We start from the raw sequence: 21,500 nt of genomic DNA, 5'->3' as shown, positions 1-21,500 counted from the left end.
CCCAGCGATGGCAGCGTCCTCTCTGCGTCACGCTCTTCTCCTGCCCGGCGATGGCAGCATCCTCTCTGCGTCACGCTCTTCTCCTGCCCAGTGATGGCAGCGTCCTCTCTGCGTCACGCTCTTCTCCTGCCCAGCGATGGCAGCGTCTCTCTGCGTCACGCTCTTCTCCTGCCCAGTGATGGCAGCGTCCTCTCTTCGTCACGCTCTTCTCCTGCCCGGCGATGGCAGCGTCCTCTCTGCGTCACGCTCTTCTCCTGCCCAGCGATGGCAGCGTCCTCTCTGCGTCACGCTCTTCTCCTGCCCAGTGATGGCAGCGTCCTCTCTGCGTCACGCTCTTCTCCTGCCCGGCGATGGCAGCGTCCTCTCTGCGTCACGCTCTTCTCCTGCCCAGCGATCGCTCTCCTGCTACATTACATTTCCAGCATGAATCTGATTAGTGAGTATTGATTGGAATATAATGAGAACTCTTCCGGCTTCCATGATTTCCTTCTGATCCAATAAGGAGGTCGCGGGAAGTTCACGCAGGATGGTGCCGATCCAGGACTGCGCTGGTTAAAGGGACCCTTTCCATGGCGGCCGGCTCTGCTACTTCTCACTCTGAAAATGCCAGTTTCCTGGCTGTCACTCTTCCATACTTTGTGTCCCTTTTCCGGAATAAGTATATTTGTGTATTCCAAGAAAAAGGACACAAAGTATGAAAGAGTACAGTACAATCATCATCACTATCATATACAATCATCATCACCATCATATACAATCATCACCACCATCATATACAATCATCACCACCATCATATACAATCATCACCACCATCATATACAATCATCATCACCACTATCATATACAATCATCACCACCATCATATACAATCATCATCACCACCATCATATACAATCATCACCACCATCATATACAATCATCACCATCATATACAATAATACATATACAGTATCTCACAAAAGTAAGTACACCCCTCACATTTTGGTAAATATTTTATTCTATCTTTTCATGTGACAACACTGAAGAAATGACACTTTGCTACAATGTAAAGTAGTGAGTGTACAGCTTGTATAACAGTGTAAATTTACTGTCCCCTCAAAATAACTCAACACACAGCCATTAATGTCTAAACCGCTGGCAACAAAAGTCAGTACACCCCTAAGTGAAAATGTCCAAATTGGGCCCAATTAGCCATTTTCCCTCCCCGGTGTCATGTGACTCGTTAGTGTTACAAGGTCTCAGGTGTGAATGGGGAGCAGGTGTGTTACATTTGGTGTTATCGCTCTCACTCTCTCATACTGGTCACTGGAAGTTCAACATGGCACCTCATGGCAAAGAACTCTCTGAGGATCTGAAAAAAAGAATTGTTGCTCTACATAAAGATGGCCTAGGCTATAAGAAGATTGCCAAGACCCTGATACTAAGCTGCAGCACGGTGGCCAAGACCATACAGTGGTTTACAGGACAGGTTCCACTCAGAACAGGCATTGCCATGGTCCACCAAAGAAGTTGAGTGCCGTGCTCAGTGTCATATCCAGAGGTTATCTTTGGGAAATAGACGTATGAGTGCTGCCAGCATTACTGCAGAGGTTGAAGGGGTGGGGGGTCAGCCTGTCAGTGCTCAGACCATACGCCGCACACTGCATCAAATTGGTCTACACGGCTGTCATCCCAGAAGGAAGCCTCTTCTAAAGATGATGCACAAGAAAGCCTGCAAACAGTTTGCTGAAGACAAGCAGACGAAGGACATGGATTACTGGAACCATCTCCTGTGCTCTGATGAGACCAAGATAAAATTATTTGGTGTCAGATGGTGTCAGGCGTGTGTGGGGGCAACCAGGTGAGGAGTACAAAGACAAGTGTGTCTTCCTACAGTCAAGCATGGTGGTGGGAGTGTCATGGTCTGGGGCTGCATGAGTGCTGCCGGCACTGGGGGGCTACAGATCATTGAGGGAACCATGAATGCCAACATGTACTGTGACATACTGAAGCAGAGCATGATCCCCTCCCTTCAGAGACTGGGCCGCAGGGCAGTATTCCAACATAACGACCCCAAACACTCCTCCAAGATGACCACTGCCTTGCTAAAGAAGCTGAGGGTAAAGGTGATGGACTGGCCAAGCATGTCTCCAGACCTAAACCCTATTGAGCATCTGTGGGGCATTCTCAAACAGAAGGTGGAGGAGCGCAAGGTCTCTAACATCCACCAGCTCTGTGATGTCATCATGGAGGAGGGGAAGAGGACTCCAGTGACAACCTGTGAAGCTCTGGTGAACTCCATGCCTTAAGAGGGTTAAGGCAGTGCTGGAAATATATTACAGCTGGGTGACAGAGAACTTTGATAAAGGCTAATACAGCCGAAACGCGTCAGAATTTATGGATGAAACTCTGTGAATCATCTAATCCTGAACATACACGGGATACACAGAGACAAGATCCATAAACTGTCACAAATAGCACTTATGTCACGGATTCAATTTAGAATCCCTACTCTTTCTTCATCCTTTTCACATTGGGCCTATACCCAACACCAATGCTCACATTGAGATGATATTATTTATTTTTTGACCTATGTAATATTGGTAATAAACTGATAGATTTATTTTATATATATAATTTCTCACCTTGTTTAATTGATACTTACTTGCCCATAAAGTCCCATTCCCTTGGCCTGAGACACCAAGAAAACCCCTTCTTTCTACACTCTAATGTCCCCTCCCCCACAGTCACATCAGTCTCTGTACCAGAGGAGCTTACACTCTAATGTCCCCTCCCCCACAGTCACATCAGTCTCTGTACCAGAGGAGCTTACACTCTAATGTCCCCTCCCCCACAGTTGCACACTATTATTATTATACATTTATATTATATTTGTTGTTATTAATAATGAATAGTATTATATAATCTCTCTGACGTATACTGAGGTGTTGTACACAGATCTCGGTCTCTGATTGGCACAGATCTGATATGGAGGGGGATGGGATGGTGATATTTGGGGGTACGCTGGGGGTGTATAGTGATCTGGTCATGTGATCTGTGCGCTCATTCCTGATTTTCTCTCTCCCGGTTGCAGGTATTTCTCTACACGGAGGGCGGGGATGACCATGACCGCCAACAGAAATGGCATCATCTCTCAGGCCGCCGGCGGATGTAGAATCCCGCGCAGTGCTCTGGGACGGTAAGTGTCTGCGCCGCGCCGTCACTGCGTCATAAACACTGCGCACTTTGCACTTTAGACAGATATTATTATTATTATCCTCTCCTGCTTTGTACAAAGATAAAAAAAAGAATGTTTTGATTTGAGATGGGCTTCAGAAGGAAAGCATGCACCTTGTTCACTCTGAGCTTGTCTCTCACTTAAAAAGCTATAAAAGGATGCATGCACCTTGCTTATTCTGAGCTTGATTGATTCTTACTAGGGTGGCTTAAAAGAGAAAGTATGCACCTTGTTTATTCTGAGCTTGTCTTTCATTTAGAGGGCTTAAAAAGGATGCATGCACCTTGTTTATTCTGAGGTTGACTTCTACTCAGAGCAATTAAAAAGGAAAGCATGCACCTTGTTTATTCTGAGCTTGTCTTTCACTCAGAGGGCTTAAAAAGCATGCATGCACCTTGTTTATTCTGAGCTTGTCTCTCACTTAGGCTCCTTTCACACTTGTGTGTCTTGTCCTGCGATTTGGGACTGCAAAGTCACATGACAAGTCATACTCCATGATTTCCAGTGAGTACCGTTTATATCCGTACGACTTCAAGTCCCAACAACTTCAAAGGAGTCCCTGCACAACTTTGGTCCCACTTTGATACATTTTGATGTCCATAGACCTCAGGATTACACAGGCATTGCTTCAAGTGTAGTCAAAATTGTGGCAAAATCGTGCGACTTTTAAGTCACACAAGTGTGAAAGGGGCCTTATTTGGCTTAAAAAGAAAAGCATGCATCTTGTTTATTCTGAGCTTGTCTCTCACTTAGGCCCCTTTCACACTTGTGCAACTTGTCCTGCAATTTGGGACTGCAAAGTCGCATGACAAGTCATACCCCATGATTTCCAATGAGTACCGTTCATATCTGTGCGACTTCAAGGGGGTCCCTGCACTACTTTGGTCCGACTTTGATGTGTTTTGAGGTCTATAGATCTCAGGATTACACAGGCATTCCTTCAAGTGCATTCAAAATTGTGTAAAAATCGTGCGACTTTTAGGTTGCACAACTGTGAAAGGGGCGTTAAATGTCTTAAAAAGGAAAGCATGCACCTTGTTTATTCTGAGCTTCTCTGTTACTCAGAGAACTCCAAGCCAGTGCTCTGTAACTGTGTGAAATGTGCCATCGTCTCGGCTCGGATATTCTCACTCTTGGCTCCCGGCTGACAATCGCTGCCATATGAAGTCACAGGTTAGGACTGCAGGTTCAGGCTGTGAGCGGATTGGTCCTGCGGTTGCAGTGCTGGGTTGTGGTTGGGTGATACCGGCTGTGAGTTATGCCGGGTGTCACTCGGACAGACTGTTTATTTATATGGGGAACAATCGGCTCATTGTTTGGCCTTCGGAAAGTGATTATCCCCGGGCGTCGTCCTCCCCGACCATGTGATGTGCGTGATGGCCGTGAGGTTATCTGATGGCCGGGGATTCTGGGTAGGGGTGTGGAAGCCATAATGGTTACAGTGTACAGTTTACTAAATCTGAACTCCGGGATAATAAATCCATCGGTCATGTGACTTCTTCTAGAATCTTCTTCCAGATCTGTGCAGTCATCCAGTGTGAGAATTCCAGTAATAGACAGCTCACTGCTGCCCTCTCTACATTCTCTCTACATTCTCGCTATTCTCTTTCTGTAGGGGGTGGAGCCTGCTCGATCACTCCCACAGCTCTGCTCTCTCCTTGTGCAGGGTGACTGGTCTTGTTTCCGCCCCCTCCTGTAGTTTTCTGTAGTGGGTGGAGCCTGCTTGATCACTCCCACAGCTCTGCTCTCTCCTTGTGCAGGGTGACTGGTCTTGTTTCCGCCCCCTCCTGTAGTTTTCTGTAGAGGGTGGGGCCTGCTCGTTCCCTCCCACAGCTCTGCTCTCTCTCTCTCCTTGTGCAGGGTGACTGGTCTTGTTTTGTCCCTCCCATAGCTCTGCTTTCTCATTGAGCAGGGTAACTAGACTTGTTTCTGCCCCTCCTGTAGTTTTCTGTAGTGGGTGGAGCCTGCTCAGTCCCTCCCATAGCTCTGCTCCCTCTACTTGTACAGGGGGACTGGTCTTATCTCCGCCCCTCTTGTACTTTTCTGTAGTGGGTGGGGCCTGCTCAGTCCCTCCCATAGCTCTGCTCTCTTTCCTCGTGCAGGGTGACTGGTCTTGTCTCCGCCCCCTCCTGTAGTTTTCTATAGAGGGTGGGGCCTGCTCGATCCCTCCCACAGCTCTGCTCTCTCTACTTGTGCAGGGGGACTGGTCTTGTCTCCACCCCTCTCGCACTTTTCTGTAGTGGGTGGGGCCTGCTCAGTCCCTCTCATAGCTCTGCTCTCTCCTTGTGCAGGGTGACTGGTCCTGTCTCTGCTATAGTTTTCTGTAGTGGGTGGAGCCTGCTTTGTCCCTCCCACAGCTCTGCTCTCTCTCCTTGTGGAGGGTGACTGGTCCTGTCTCTGCCGTAGTTTTCTGTAGTGGGTGGAGCCTGCTTTGTCCCTCCCACAGCTCTGCTCTCTCTGCTTGTGCAGGGGGACCAGACTTGTCTCCACCCACTCCTGTAGATTTCTGTAGTGAGTGGAGCCTGATTAGTTTTCTATAGAGGGTGGAGCCTGCTTTGTCTCTCCCATAGCTCTGCTTTCTCATTGTGCAGGGTAACTAGACTTGTTTCTGCCCCTCCTGTAGTTTTCTGTAGTGGGTGGAGCCTGCTCAGTCCCTCCCACAGCTCTGCTTTCTCCCCTTGTGCAGGGGTATCGGTCTTGTCTCCACCCTCCTGTACTTTTTTTGTAGTGAGTGGAGCCTGCTCGGTCCCTTCCATAGCTCTGCTCCCTCTTCTTGTGCAGGGGGACTGGTCTTGTTTCCGCCCCTCTTGTACTTTTCTGTAGTGGGTGGGGCCTGCTCAGTCCCTCCCATAGCTCTGCTCTCTTTCCTTGTGCAGGGTGACTGGTCTTGTCTCCGCCCCTCCTGTAGTTTTCTATAGAGGGTGGGGCCTGCTCGGCCCCTCCCATAGCTCTGCTCCCTCTTCTTGTGCAGGGGGACTGGTCTTGTTTCCGCCCCTCTTGTACTTTTCTGTAGTGGGTGGGGCCTGCTCAGTCCCTCCCATAGCTCTGCTCTCTCTCCTTGTGCAGGGTGACTGGTCTTGTCTCCGCCCCCTCCTGTAGTTTTCTATAGAGGGTGGGGCCTGTTTGGTCCCTCCCACAGCTCTGCTCTCTCTGCTTGTGCAGGGGTACCAGACTTGTCTCCACCCACTCCTGTAGTTTTCTGTAGTGAGTGGAGCCTGATTAGTTTTTTATAGAGGGTGGAGCCTGCTTGGTCCCTCCCATAGCTCTGCTCTCTCTCCTTGTGCAGGGGTACTGGTCTTGTCCCTGCCCCCTCCTGCAGTTTTCTGCAATGGGTGGAGCCTGCTCTGATTAGCTGCAGTGTTTTCAGTCCACCATTGGGCTGCTTTTCAGGTCTATGGTTTTTTTTGGCACATACAGTATCTCGCAAAAGTAAGTACACCCCTTACATTTTTGTAAATATTTTATTCTATCTTTTCATGTGACAACACTGAAGAAATGACACTTTGCTACAATGTAAAGTAGTGAGTGTAAATTTGTAATTATTTTGTAAATCTGATGCAAAGTTCCTCATCTGCAGATCCAGCCAGTAACAGCACATTGACATCACCAAGTCACTGCCTCCCAATTGGCAGCAGTGTTGTCAGCCTGTCGTGTGAGCTCCTCCCAGAACAAATCACCCCCCCCCACCCAAAATCCCCCTGAAATCTTTGCCCCCCCCTCCCAGCCCAAAATCCACTCCCCTCTCCAAAAATGAAGCACTAATCTGCACGCTCAACCCCATAAGCCTAATTTTCCTTTTCAAGCCAAAATTCTCCCTCCCATAACAAATCTCCCTTCCCAGCAAAATTCTTTGCCCCCTACGTAGATGGAGCCATTGTCAGGGGGAGTCCTGTGATCTCTGTGAGAGGTGTAAATACCTGGAAGGGTACAGTGAGACATTACACTACACTTATCATGAAATACATATCTAATACCAGGTCAGCATTCAGAAAAGTGACAGTTAGAAATGACAGTTGTGCCTCTTCCTGAAGGAGGACACAAATCTCCATAGGAAGCAGAAATGGAAAGTATACCAACAGCAAAAACCGATCAACACCGGCGTCATTTATGGCATTTTAATAATTGTAACAGATTGTTGCGGTTGGTGCTGCGCCACACATACACCACACATATACCGCACATACAGCACACATACACCGCACATACACCACACATACACCGCACATACACCACACATACACCGCACATACAGCACACATACACTCCACATACACCGCACATACACCGCACATACAGCACACATACACCGCACATACAGCACACATACACCGCACATACAGCACACATACACCGCACATACAGCACACATACACCACACATACACCGCACATACAGCACACATACACCGCACATACACCGCACATACAGCACACATACACCGCACATACAGCACACATACACCGCACATACAGCACACATACACCGCACATACATCACACATACACCGCACATACAGCACACATACACCGCACATACACCGCACATACAGCACACATACACTGCACATACAGCACATACAGCGCACATACACCACACATACAGAACACATACACTGCACATAAAGCTCATACACCACACATACAGCACACATACACCGCACATACAGCACACATGCAGCGCACATACAGCCCACATACAGCACACATGCAGCGCACATACAGCACACATACAGCGCACATACAGCGCACATACAGCGCACATACAGCGCACATACAGCACAAATACAGCGCACATACAGCGCACATACACCGCACATACAGCACACATACAGCGCACATACAGCACAAATACAGCGCACATACAGCGCACATACACCGCACATACAGCACACATACAGCACACATACAGCGCACATACAGCACACATACACCACACATACAGCACACATACAGCACAAATACAGCACAAATACAGCGCACATACAGCACACATACAGCACAAATACAGCACAAATACAGCGCACATACAGCACACATACAGCACACATACAGCGCACATACAGCACACATACACCACACATACAGCACACATACAGCACACATACAGCACAAATACAGCGCACATACAGAGCACATACAGCGCACATACAGAGCACATACAGCGCACATACAGAGCACATACAGCGCACATACAGCACAAATACACCGCACATACAGCACACATACAGCGCACATACAGCACACATACAGCACACATACAGCACACATACAGCACAAATACAGCGCACATACAGCGCACATACAGAGCACATACAGCGCACATACAGCACAAATACACCGCACATACAGCACACATACAGCGCACATACAGCACAAATACAGCGCACATACAGAGCACATACAGCGCACATACAGCACAAATACACCGCACATACAGCACACATACAGCGCACATACAGCACACATACAGCACACATACAGCACACATACAGCACAAATACAGCGCACATACAGCGCACATACAGAGCACATACAGCGCACATACAGCACAAATACAGCGCACATACAGAGCACATACAGCGCACATACAGCACAAATACACCGCACATACAGCACACATACAGCGCACATACAGCACAAATACAGCGTACATACAGCGCACATCCGCCGTGCTCGGTGCACATTTGCTGCCCTCCATGTTTTCTCATATATCTTCCTCTGCTCCAATCATATTCCATGTTGCGGAGTTCCAGCTGAGAAGAATATTTCCTGTATGAAGGAATTCTGGAAACATCTGATGAGTTGGATCCGGGCCAGACAGCGTTCCGCCTCTTTAACTTGAGTCGGATTCTATAGGATATCATCCAGCAGCGGGGCCACCTCCACTAAGCAGTGCTCCGCACTATACGTGTGCGAGAAGTTCTCCACACTTCACTGCCAGACAGAAAGAGGGGCTTTATAGGGTCACTCCGCCCTAAACTGCCATTTCATTCTATGATGGCTGATGGGAAGGGGACCAACAATTTCTTATTTCTCAGAGACATTGGCGGGTCCACTGACCCACTGCAGGAAGGGGAGCTGGGAACACCCCAGGGTGGGTGGAGACAGACCTGAGATGGCCTATCGCCTCCACCTATAACTTCATGTTACTTTCAGGTCTCTCTTTCCCTCTCCCTTTCCCTCTCCCTTTACTTCTCCCTTCTCCCTTTCCCTCTCCCTTTCTGTTTCCTTCTCCCTTCTCCCTTTCCGTTTCCCTCTCCCTTCTCCCTTTCCCTTTCCCTTCTCTCTTTCCCTCTCCCTTTCCCTTCTCCCTTTCCCTTCTACCTTTCCCTTCTCCCTTTCCCTTTCCCTTCTCTCTTTCCCTTCTCCCTTTCCCTTTCCCTTCTCTCTTTCCCTTCTCCCTTTCCCTTTCCCTTCTCTCTTTCCCTTCTCCCTTTCCGTTTCCGTCTCCCTTTCCCTTCTCCCTTTCCCTTCTCCCTTTCCCTTCTCTCTTTCCCTTCTCCCTTTCCCTTCTCCCTTTCCCTTTCCCTTCTCTCTTTCCCTTCTCCCTTTCCCTTTCCCTTCTCCATTTCCCTTCTCCCTTTCCCTTTCCCTTCTCTCTTTCCCTTCTCTCTTTCCCTTCTCCCTTTCCGTTTCCCTCTCCCTTCCCCCTTTGCCTCTCCCTTTCCCTCTCCCTTCTCCATTCTCCCTCTCCCTTTCCCTCTCCCTTCTCCATTTCCCTTCTCTCTTTCCCTTCTCCCTTTCCCTTCTCCCTTTCCGTTTCCCTCTCCCTTCCCCCTTTGCCTCTCCCTTCTCCCTTTCCCTCTCCCTTCTCCATTCTCCCTCTCCCTTCTCCCTTTCCCTTCTCTCTTTCACTTCTCCCTTTCTGTTTCCCTCTCCCTTCCCCCTTTCCCTCTCCCTTTCTTTCTCCCTTTCCCTTCTCCCTTTCCCTTCTCCCTTTCCGTTTCCCTCTCCCTTCTCCCTTTCCCTTCCCCCTTTCCGTTTCCCTCTCCCTTTCCTTCTCCCTTCTTCTTTTCCCTTTCCCTTCTCCCTCTCCCCTCTCCCTTCTCTCCCTTTCCCTTCTCCCTCTCCCCTCTCCCCTCTCCCCTCTCCCCTCTCCCTTCTCTCTTTCCCTCTCCCTTTCTGTTTCCCTTTCCCTTCTCCCTCTCCCCTCTCCCCTCTCCCCTCTCCCTCTCCCCTCTCCCTTCTCTCCCTTTCCCTCTCCCTCCTTTTCTTTTCTCTCTGTCTGTCTGTTGGGTGGTGAAGTTGGAGCCTCTGAGCTGAGTGAGGGTATATTGACCATTGATCTGTCTGTGTGTGTGGTGGGGGTGGGGGGGGGGGATGGGGTGTCTCCATCACTCACAAACAATTCCTACTTCTGCTGAGATAATTTTCCTCTCGGCTTCCACACTCTGCACCTGGCTGCCCTGCAGGCTAAACCCCTCCAGTTGTCAGTAGCTTGGCATCTTCTGGATGGGCTCCCATCCCTGAAAAGGCAGCCAGTGTGTTCTCTGGTGTCAGACTTCACACCTAACCCCGGAATAGAGGGGGAGAATTCCTTGAACTATGTCCTGGTAGCACTGTGAAAAGCCTGCTGAATCATAAAGCACAGGATGAAGCTGTCTCGGGATGAAGCTGTCTCGGGATGAAGCTGTCTCGGGATGAAGCTGTCTCGGGATGAAGCTGTCTTGGGATGAAGCTGTCTCGGGATGAAGCTGTCTCTGGATGAAGCTGTCTCGGGATGAAGCTGTCTCGGGATGGACTGTCTCAGGATGAACTGTCTGGTGCAGTTTGCACTCCGGGAATATTTTGCACAGACGTTTGATGTCAGAGTGTCACCATACAGAGGGACGTTGTCACAATACTGTCCATCACAGAGTGTCACCTGCGCCCCGGCACCGCTCAGATCTGCCCCCCCCCCCCCCCAGTGACAGATTTCGGAAGCGAAGTCTCTGCCGGCCAGGAAACCTCACTAGACAAAACTATGAGCCGGGGAACAATGGGCAGAACCGGCCCCGGGCACAGCGAGGGGGATGGGACGCTAGAATACGATTTATCCGCTCCACCATAACTCACATTCCTGTCCTGACCCGCACACCCAGCGCCATGTCATCAACCCACCCACTGACACATTGGGGAGAAGGGGATTAAAGCTGCACTCTGAGCACAAAAAACTTTCATTTAAATATATTCCCCAACAGCCACACAGGATAGAAAGCCACTCTGTGCACCAAAAGTCCCTACAAACCAAGATATTACCTTGTAAAAGTAGCAGTGACATCATCACTGTGCTGTACATAGCCTGTGCAGAGAGCAGAGCTGGGGGAGGGGCCCAGCAGGCTCCACCCACTACAGAAAACTACAGGAGGTAGCGGAGACAAGACCACTCCCCCTGCACAAGGAGAGAGACAAGGGCAGGGCTACAGGGGTCGCAATTGTGACCTGGCCCCATGCCTCAGAGGGTCCCCCCCCCTCCTCTCTCCCACTGGCCGCTGTGGGGGATCTGTCAGGATTGAGAGCGGTAAAGGGGCGGTAAATGTGTCACCTTCCTGGTCTGAATGAATAGTCAGTGATCCGTACCAAATAGTGACTCTGTTTATTCATACCTGAAGCATAGTAAACTGTGTTCATTCATAACTGTGTTTGCTATGCTTCAGTTTGTGAATGATGTTTCACCAAAGCCCCCCAATGTGTGGAGACATAGGAGAACATGGAGGGGAGACATAGGAGAACATGCCGGGGAGACATAGGAGAACATGCGGGGGAGACATAGGTGAACATGCTGGGGAGACATAGGAGAACATGCGGGGGAGACATAGGAGAACATAGTGGGGAGACATAGGAGAACATGCTGGGGAAACATAGGAGAACATGCCGGGGAGACATAGGAGAACATGCTGGGGAGACATAGGAGAACATGCTGGGGAAACATAGGAGAACATGCCGGGGAGACATAGGAGAACATGCGGGGGAGACATAGGTGAACATGCTGGGGAAACATAGGAGAACATGCTGGGGAGACATAGGAGAACATGCTGGGGAGACATAGGAGAACATGGTGGGGAAACATAGGAGAACATGCCGGGGAGACATAGGAGAACATGCCGGGGAGACATAGGAGAACATGCTGGGGAGACATAGGAGAACATGCCGGGGAGACATAGGAGAACATGCCGGGGAGACATAGGAGAACATGGTGGGGAGACATAGGAGAATATGCTGGGGAGACCTAGGAGAACATGCCGGGGAGACATAGGAGAACATGCCGGGGAGACATAGGAGAACATGCCGGGGAGACATAGGAGAACATGCTGGGGAGACATAGGAGAACATGCCGGGGAGACATAGGAGAACATGCTGATGAGACATAGGAGAACATGCCGGGGAGACATAGGAGAACATGCTGGGGAGACATAGGAGAACATGCTGGGGAGACATAGGAGAACATGCTGGGGAGACATAGGAGAACATGCTGGGAGAGACATAGGAGAACATGCCGGGGAGACATAGGAGAACATGCTGGGGGAGACATAGGAGAACATGCTGGGGAGACATAGGAGAACATGCTGGGGAGACATAGGAGAACATGCTGGGGAAACATAGGAGAACATGCCGGGGAGACATAGGAGAACATGCTGGGGAGACATAGGAGAACATGCTGGGGAGACATAGGAGAACATGCTGGGAGAGACATAGGAGAACATGCCGGGGAGACATAGGAGAACATGCTGGGGGAGACATAGGAGAACATGCTGGGGGAGACATAGGAGAACATGCTGGGGAGACATAGGAGAACATGCTGGGGAGACATAGGAGAACATGCTGGGGAGACATAGGAGAACATGCTGGGGAAACATAGGAGAACATGCTGGGGAGACAACCCGCCACACAGGGAGCAAGTGCGTTGCTGTATGTCGTGTTAACGTGAATGGATCCCACTACAGTCACACCTTTGAATGGGCTACCTTAGCGCAACGCATGGAAAAAGGGGCGATCACACAACGCATGGAAAAAGGGGCGATCACGCAACATATAGCATGATGACGCAACGCACCGCACTGGAAAATAATTAATGAGCCCTTATCCATTGTTCTATTTTTGGACCCAGCCACCAAGAACTTTTGGCGTGCGTATATTTCTGTGCGTTTCCCATCAGCCCCCATCTGTGCGTTTTTTTTTTTCCTTCTACAGCTGTTTGTGAAAAGCGCCCCACTCAGCGCCCCCCCGGAGGAGGGGACCGTGCTCAGCAATTCCCAGTCATCTCCACCGTTAAACACAATGAGTCACCTCCGCCCGTCGCCCCGGGCCTTGTCAGAGATTGTGAAACATGCAAATCCCATTAATTACGCTCATTGCTCACCGCAACGCACAGAAGAGCAATCCTGACAAATTGTCCTGGTATTCTCTCGCTCCGCCGCCATGGATTGAGGTCACATTACCTCATGTCATTATTTTTACTCCGCACTGTAATTGGCGCACTTTTACTTTCTGAGATCCCTGCTGGGCGGAACAGCGAGTATGTACCTGCAAAACGGGAGCAGACCTAAAGGGGAACTCCGACTTCCCCTTCAGTCTTGCACAGGTGTAGTGGCTCCTCCCCTTCAGTCTTGCACAGGTGTACCGCCTCCTCCCCTTCAGTCTTGAACAGTTGTACCGGCTCCTCGCCTTGAGTCTTATTGTATCGGCTCCTCCCCTTCAGTCTTATTGTGCTGGCTCCTCCCCTTCAGTCTTATTGTACTGGCTCCTCCCCTTCAGTCTTATTGTATCGGCTCCTCCCCTTCAGTCTTGCACAGGTGTACTGGCTCCTCCCCTTCAGTCTTGCACAGGTGTACTGGCTCCTCCCCTTCAGTCTTATTGTACTGGCTCCTCCCCTTCAGTCTTATTGTACCGACTCCTCCTCTTCAATCTTGCATAGGTGTACCAGCTCTTCCCCTTTAGTATAGAACAGTTGTACCGCCTCCTCCCCTTCAATCTTGAACAGGTGTACCAGCTCCTCCCCTTCAGTCTTACATAGGTGTACTGGCTCCTCCCCTTTAGTCTTGCACAGTTTTACCGCCTCCTCCCCTTTAGTCTTGCACAGGTGTACCGCCTCCTCCCCTTCAGTCTTGCACAGGTATACCAGCTCCTCCCCGTCAGTCTTGTTCAGGTTTACCGCCTCCTCTCCTTTAGTATTTCACAGTTTTACTGGCTCCTCCTCTTTATCATTGCACAGTTGTACCAGCTCCTCCCCTTCAGTCTTGCACAGGTTTCCTGGCTCCTCCCCTTCAGTCTTGCACAGGTGTACCGGCTCCTCCCCTTTAATTTGCACAGGTGTACTGGCTCCTCCCCTTTAGTATTGCACAGTTGTACCAGCTCCTCCCCTTCAGCCTTGCACAGGTGTACCAGCTCCTCCCCTTCAGCCTTGCACAGGTGTACTGGCTCCTCCCCTTCAGTCTTGCACAGGTATACCGGCTCCTCCCCCTGGACTGAAACGGCTTCCTCTGATTTCACCGCACACTGTGAGCTTCTTACAATGTGCATTAGAAGCTTCAGCCAATCAAATAGAGCCCCGCCCCATTTTCCTGGCTGGAGGACGTTCATCATCATCAAGCTCTTCCCCCCCCACCAGCCTGTCCCCCAAATCACCCCTTTCATTAATTGGATGTCAGTTCTTTCAATCATGGAGGCTCAGCCTCACATGTGGGCGTTACATTTGCAAATACAGCCTGCCTGGGAACGCCCACTCCTCTGGACTGACCCATCTAGGCATTTTCATATTTGCATAACTCCTCCCACTGCCTGCATCAGGACTGAGGGCTTATGAGGAGTACTGGGGCAGAGTGCTGGGATGTTTTCAGGAAGCTATACCTGCTGGCCCCTCCCACTAGCCATTATCAGCCTGCATTGCATAGAGAAGCAATGTCCATAACACCAATGTGTGGTGCTGCAACCCCTATACTCCATGTGGAGTATAGCAGACTACATGATTGCATAGAGAAGCACAGAGACCCAGTGATGACATCACTTCCTTTTTTATTTTTCCCATTCTTCCATTTTGGATCATCAAAGTAAGGAACAGCAAATGCATAAATGTGAAGGGGTCCCCTTACACATAGGTGTGCACCCCAAAGCTCAAACACGTACTTTATGCTTGTGTGTGTGTCCCTTACATCAGGTGTCCCCATCAGAGTGCACTCTTCATCCCTAAGATCCCTATCGGAGTACTCCTTAAATCAGGTGCCCCATCAGAGTACCCCTTACATCAGGTGCCCCATCAGAGTACCCTTTACATCAGGTGCCCCATCAGAGTACCCCTTTCATTAAGGTCGCTATTGGAGTACTCCTTAAATCAGGGTCCCCATCACAGTATCCCTTTCATTAAGGTCCCCATCGGAGAACCCCTTAAATCCGGGTCCCCATTGGAGTATCCCTTTCATTAAGAAACCTATTGGAGTACCCTTTACATAAGGGTCCCCATCAGTGTACCCCTTAAATCAGGGTTCCCATTGAAGTACCCCTTACATCAGGGTCCCAATTAGAGTACCCCTTTCATGAAGGCCCCTATCGGAGTACCACTTTAATTAAGGTCCCTATTGGAGTACCCCTTACATCAGGTGTCCCCATCAGTGTACTCCTTTCATTAAGTTCCCTATCAGAGTTCCCCTTAAATCAGAGTCCCCATTGGAGTACCCCTTACATTAAGGACCCTATCAGAGTACACCTTACATCAGGGTCTCCATCAGTGTACCCCTTAAATCAGGGTCCCCATTGGAATACACCTTACATTAAGAACCCTATTGGAGTACCCCTTACTTTAAGATCCCTATCAGAGTACCCCTTACATTAGGGACCCTATTAGAGTAACTCTTACATTACGGACCCTATCAGAGTGCCCCTTTTATTCAGGACCCTATCAGAGTACACCTTACATCAGGGTCCCCACCAGAGTACTGTTTTCTTCCCTTAGGTCCCTATCCAAGTACCCCTTAAATCAGGGTCCCCATTGAAGTACTCCTTACTTCAAGTGTCCCCATCAGAGCACCCCTTTTATTAATGTCCCTATCGGAGTACCCCTTAAATCATGGTCCCCATTGGAGTACCCCTTACATTAAGAAACCTATTGGATTACTCCTTACATCCGGGTTCCCATCAGCGTATCCCTTAAATCAGGGTTCTCATTGGAGTACCCTTTACATTAAGGACCCTATCAAAGTACCCCTTAACATCAGGGTTCCCATCAGACTACTCCGTTCATGAAGGTCCCTATCAGAGTACCACTTTAATTAAGGTCCCTATTGGAGTACCCCTTACATCAGGATCCCCATCAATGTACTCCCTTCATTAAGGTCCCTAAACGAGTTCCCCTTAAATCAGGGTCCCCATTGGAGTACCCTTTACATTAAGGACCCTATCAGATTACACCATACATCAGGTGTCCCCATCAGGGTGCCTCATGGATCAGTGAATCACTCTCATAGACCTGGGGGGGGGGACTAGAATTTGGGGGGCACAGCCCACCCCCGCACCTCCAAATCCGGGCCTGCCAGTGACCATTGTCAGGGGGACAGAAGGTGCAATGCAACCATTCTGAGCGGTCATCATAGATACAGTAATTGTACCTCTCCACTCCATAGGATGGCGCTCCACACACTGTGCTCTCCCTTTCCATGGTTTACATGAGAAGGTGCAATGATTTATGTTTGGGAAATGTGTTGTCAGGCTGGTGAATGGCAACGCACATAAAACACGCTGCCACACGTTACCCCCGCATTCCACACATCTACAATGGGGAATATAAAAAACGCCAAATAAACGGATCTCTGACCCCGCCCCTCTGAACTCCGCCCACCCTTTACAAAACTGGAGACGTTCAATGCCTAAAGTTGCAATATTAACCAATTCTGGATTTACCCCCTTAATGACCAGGCCATTTTTTGCAAGTCAGCACCGCGTTATTTTAACAGACAATTGCGCAGTCGTGCGACGCTGTAACCATATTAAATTGATGTCCTTTTTTCCCCATAAATAGAGATTTCTTTTGCTGGTATTTGATCTCCTGTGCAATTTTTATTTTTTGCGCTATAAAAAAAATAGCGACAATTCTGAAAAAAAAAAAAACAATATTTTTCACTTTCTGCTATAAAACATTCCCAATAAAAATAAATAAATAAATAAAATAAAAAAATTTTCATCATTTTAGGCCAATTTGTTTTCTGCTACATATTTTTGGTAAAAAAAATCCCAATAAGCGTACTTTGATTGGTTTGCGCAAAAATTATTGCGTCTACAAACTAGGGGAAAGATTTATATCATTTTTATTTATTTTTATTTTTTTACTAGTAATGGCGGCAATCAGCGATTTTTAGCGGGGCTGCGACATTGCGGCGGACAGATCGGACCTCTAACTGACATTTTTTACACTTTTGGGGGTACCATTGACATTACTACAGTAATCAGTGCTAAAAATATGCCCTGTCACTGTACTAATGACACTGGCAGGGAAGGGGTTAACACCAGGGGCAATCAAAGGGTTAAATGTATACCTAGGGGGAGCTTTCTAACTGTGTGGGGGGTGGACTTATGGAATCATCACAGGGATCTGTGTTCCTAAATAGGAGAAGCCCTGTGTTGATTGCTGACACAGAACAGCGGTTTGCCGTGTTTACAGCGGCAGACCGCCGTGCTCTCTCCACGGGGAGCGATCGCGGCCCGCGGCCCACGGCCCCGCACCTCAGCTTCCGCGCTGGTGAACGCATGCGCCCCCAGGATCGCTCTCACTGTACAGGTACGGCGATTTCCGGGAACCTACCGTCCTGCCGCTGTATATAGGCGGCGGCTGGTCGGCAAGTGGTTCAGCAAATAAAAAAAAATCTGATACAGTTTGGTGATAAAACTCCGGTGATCCCGCCACTAAGGAACTTCCTGTTTGGAGTGACAACGCTCTGTCCCTGTCTTCCAATGGGGTTCTGTGTTGTCACCCTGTCACATGTACTGCTGGTAAACAGATATACATTGCGCAGGCATTGTCCTCCATTGTCAGGACTAGGGATGAGCTTCGAGTTTGAGTGGAACCTAAGGTCGAGCAGAACATTGGCTGTTCGCTCGTTCGTAGAACTTCGAATGTTCGAACCAAATTCGAAAATTCTAACTTTATTAAAAAAAAAAAAAGGAAAATAGGCAAAAAGGAAGGAGCTTTATTAAGTTCTAAGTGTAGTGAGCAGTGATTATATATCAGCTACTAGTCCATCTAGAACCATGTAGAACATCAGTTTGATTAGAGTTAGGGTTAAGGTAACTCTAAGGGTTAGGGTTCAGGTTGAGGTTAGGGTAACTGTAAGGGTTAGAGTTAGGGTTAAGGTTAGGGTAACTCAAAGGGTTAGAGTTATGGTTAGGTTTAACTCTAACTCTAACCCAAAGGGTTAGGGTTAGAGTTAGGGTTCGGGTTAGAGTTAGGGTTAACCCTAACCCTAAGGGTTGTGGTTTAGGGTTAGGGTTAGTGTTAGGGTAAGGGTTCGAGTAAGAGTTAGGCTTAGGGTTTACACTAACCCTAACCATAACCTTAGGGTTAGAGTTGGGGTTAGAGTTGGCCTTAACCCTAACACTAACCCTAATCAAACTGATGTTCTACATGGGTAACCCTAACGCTAAACCTAACCCTGACTCTAACCCTAATCAAACTGATGTTTTACATGGTTAACCTTAACCCTAACTCCAACTCTAACCCCAAGTTAAGGGTTAGGGTTAGAGTTAGGGTTAGTTTAAATGACATTTTTTCCTTTAGAAATGTATTTTTTGCTATAGAAAGATCTATCCATGCTACAGATCCAAAATTTTACAGGCACATTGCGGGGACCCCCCACAATATTTAATGGAATTTTTCATTTTTATTGTTTCACTTTAAATATCATTAAAATCACTGTTCCTTTAAAAATGTATTTTTTTTTTTCATTGATATATGTTCTTTAGGGCATTACCCAGGTCCTCATTCCCTTTTTTTTTTGGGGGGGGGGGGCTTGCATTTAAGGCTTTAAAATTAGTTCTTTTGATTTTAGAAGTTCGAATTCCCATAGACTTCAATGGAGTTCGAAAAGTTCGAGTTCGGCGAACTTTTCCGATGTTGGCAGTGTTCTGTACAAACCAAACAGAGGTATGTTTGGCTCATCACTAGTCAGGACACCGAGCCGGGTCAGTGATGTGCATCCCTTGCGGGAGCCAGCGATTACAAAGAGGCTGCAGGAGATCTGCAGCAGTGAGATGGAAAAACGATAAAAAAAAAAAAAGTAAAAGCAGGAGAAAAAAAAAAGAAAGAAAGAATATAAATAATGTGCTGGGAGAGCAGAGGAGGGCCAATCTACATCCTGAAAACACACAGAACCCCTTCTTTTAAGATCAGAAAGCGTATGTGTATTGGGGGGCCATTAAAATGAACGGTTCTGCAACGCATGTTGTGTGCGTTATCCCACATTGCAATAACACACCTAGTAATGCATGCTTTACTGCAACCCAGCACATAGACCCATAAGAACCCCCCCCCCTCCCCCCATCACATCAGAGGTCCCCCATCACATCAGAGCCCCCCCCCCCCATCACATCAGAGGTCCTCCAATCACATCAGAGGTCCCCCATCACATCAGAGGTCCCTCCATTACATCAGAAGTCCCCCATCACATCAGAGACCCCACCCCCATCACATCAGAGGTCCCCCATCACATCAGAGGTCCTCCCATCCCATCAGAGGTCCCTCCATTACATCAGAGGTTCCCCCATCACATCAAAGCCCACTCTCATCAGAGGTCCTCCCATCACATCAGAGGTCCTCCCATCACATCAGAGGTCCTCCCATCATTTAAACCCCCCCATCACTTTAGAGGTCCCCATCACATCAGAGGTCCCCCATCACATCAGAGGTCCCCCATCACATCAGAGGTCCCTCCATCACATCAGAGGTCCCTCCATTACATCAGAGGTCCCCCATCACATCAGAGGTCCCCCATCACATCAGAGGTCCCCCATCACATCAGAGGTCCCTCCATCACATCAGAGGTCCCCCCATCACATCAGAGGTCCCTCCATTACATCAGAGGTCCTCCCATCACATCACATCAGAGGTCCCTCAGCTTTCAGCGCTGTCACACTTTGAAAGACAATTGCGCAGTCATGCTACACTGTACCCAAATGACATTTCTATCATTTTTTTCACACAAATAGAGCTTTCTTTTGGTGGCATTTAATCACTACTGGGGGGGGGGGGGGGGGGTTATTTTTTTCTGAACTAACAAAAAAAGACCGAAAATTTTGAAGAAAAAAAAAAAAACAGTTTTTATAGTTTGTTATGAAATTTTGGCAACAGGTAATTTTTCTCCTTTGTTGATGTGCGCTGATGAGGAGGCACTGATAGGCACTGATAAGGCGGCACTGATGGGTGGCACCGATGGGCACTGATGGGTGGCACTGGTAGGTGGCACTCATGGGCACTAATAAGTAGCACTGATGGGCAATGATATTCTCTGGTAGGTGACACTGATGATGGGGCACTGATTGGCGCTGATGGGTGGCACTGGTGGGCACTGATAAAGCGGCACTAATGGGTGGCACCGATGAACAGCACTGGTAGGTGGCACTGAAGGGCATTAATAGGTGGCACAGATAGGTGGCACTCATGAGCACTAATAAGTAGCACTGATGGGCAATGATATTCTCTGGTAGGTGACACTGATAGGCAGCACTGATGTTGGGGCACTGATCGGCACTGATGGGTGGCACTGGTGGGCACTGATAGGTGGCACTGGTGGGCACTGGTAGGTGGCACTGACCTTGGCTGATAGGTGGCGCTGGTGGGCACTGGTAGGTGGCATTGGTGTGCACAGGGACACAGGCAGCTCATGCACGGGAGAACGTAAATAGTCGCCCTCCCGGCAATTAAGGTCCGCGCTGTAGCACACAGAATCCGATGCAGTCTTGCATGGTAATCAATCCGCTTCCAGGTTTATTGTCAAAGCTTAACCGCTTGTGGACCAATCTGCGGCAGGTCGCCTCCTACAGGCACAATCCCATAACTGTACGTGGCCGCTTTCTTCTGGGTCTGCTCATGCATGCGCACACAAACCCAGAAGATTACCAATCCCTGCAGCACATGCTGATCAACAGGTCCCACCCAATGATTTATAGCTGACACCCATTGATTGGCTGAATGACAGAAGAGAGCCCTGAGCAAACAGCACAGAGGTTTCCTCCTGCAAAGCACAATGCTCAGTAAACACATTTAACCCCTTCATTGCTCTAGATCAGTGGTCTCCAAACTGCGGCCCTTTACTTACCTTTGTCA

At 48.8% G+C, this 21,500-nt stretch overlaps 1 protein-coding gene across 1 annotated transcript in view; it reads left to right on the top strand.

Annotated features, from left to right (window-relative positions):
• The window catches only part of DENND2B (DENN domain containing 2B), a 151,973-nt gene that overhangs the window by 43,589 nt on the left and 86,884 nt on the right, over positions 1-21,500 (top strand). The window contains exon 2 of the mRNA XM_082270515.1: positions 3,075-3,179. Within this exon, the coding sequence (XP_082126641.1) occupies positions 3,100-3,179 (80 nt within the window). The 5' untranslated portion in view covers positions 3,075-3,099. The remainder of the gene's footprint in view (positions 1-3,074; positions 3,180-21,500) is intronic.

The sequence above is a fragment of the Pelophylax lessonae genome (genome assembly GCF_965119305.1).
Source record: "Pelophylax lessonae genome assembly, chromosome: 10".
In the NCBI taxonomy this organism is placed as follows: domain Eukaryota; kingdom Metazoa; phylum Chordata; class Amphibia; order Anura; family Ranidae; genus Pelophylax; species Pelophylax lessonae.
The sequence above is the reverse complement of the archived record's forward strand: the minus strand, read 5'-3'. Positions and strand labels throughout refer to the sequence as shown.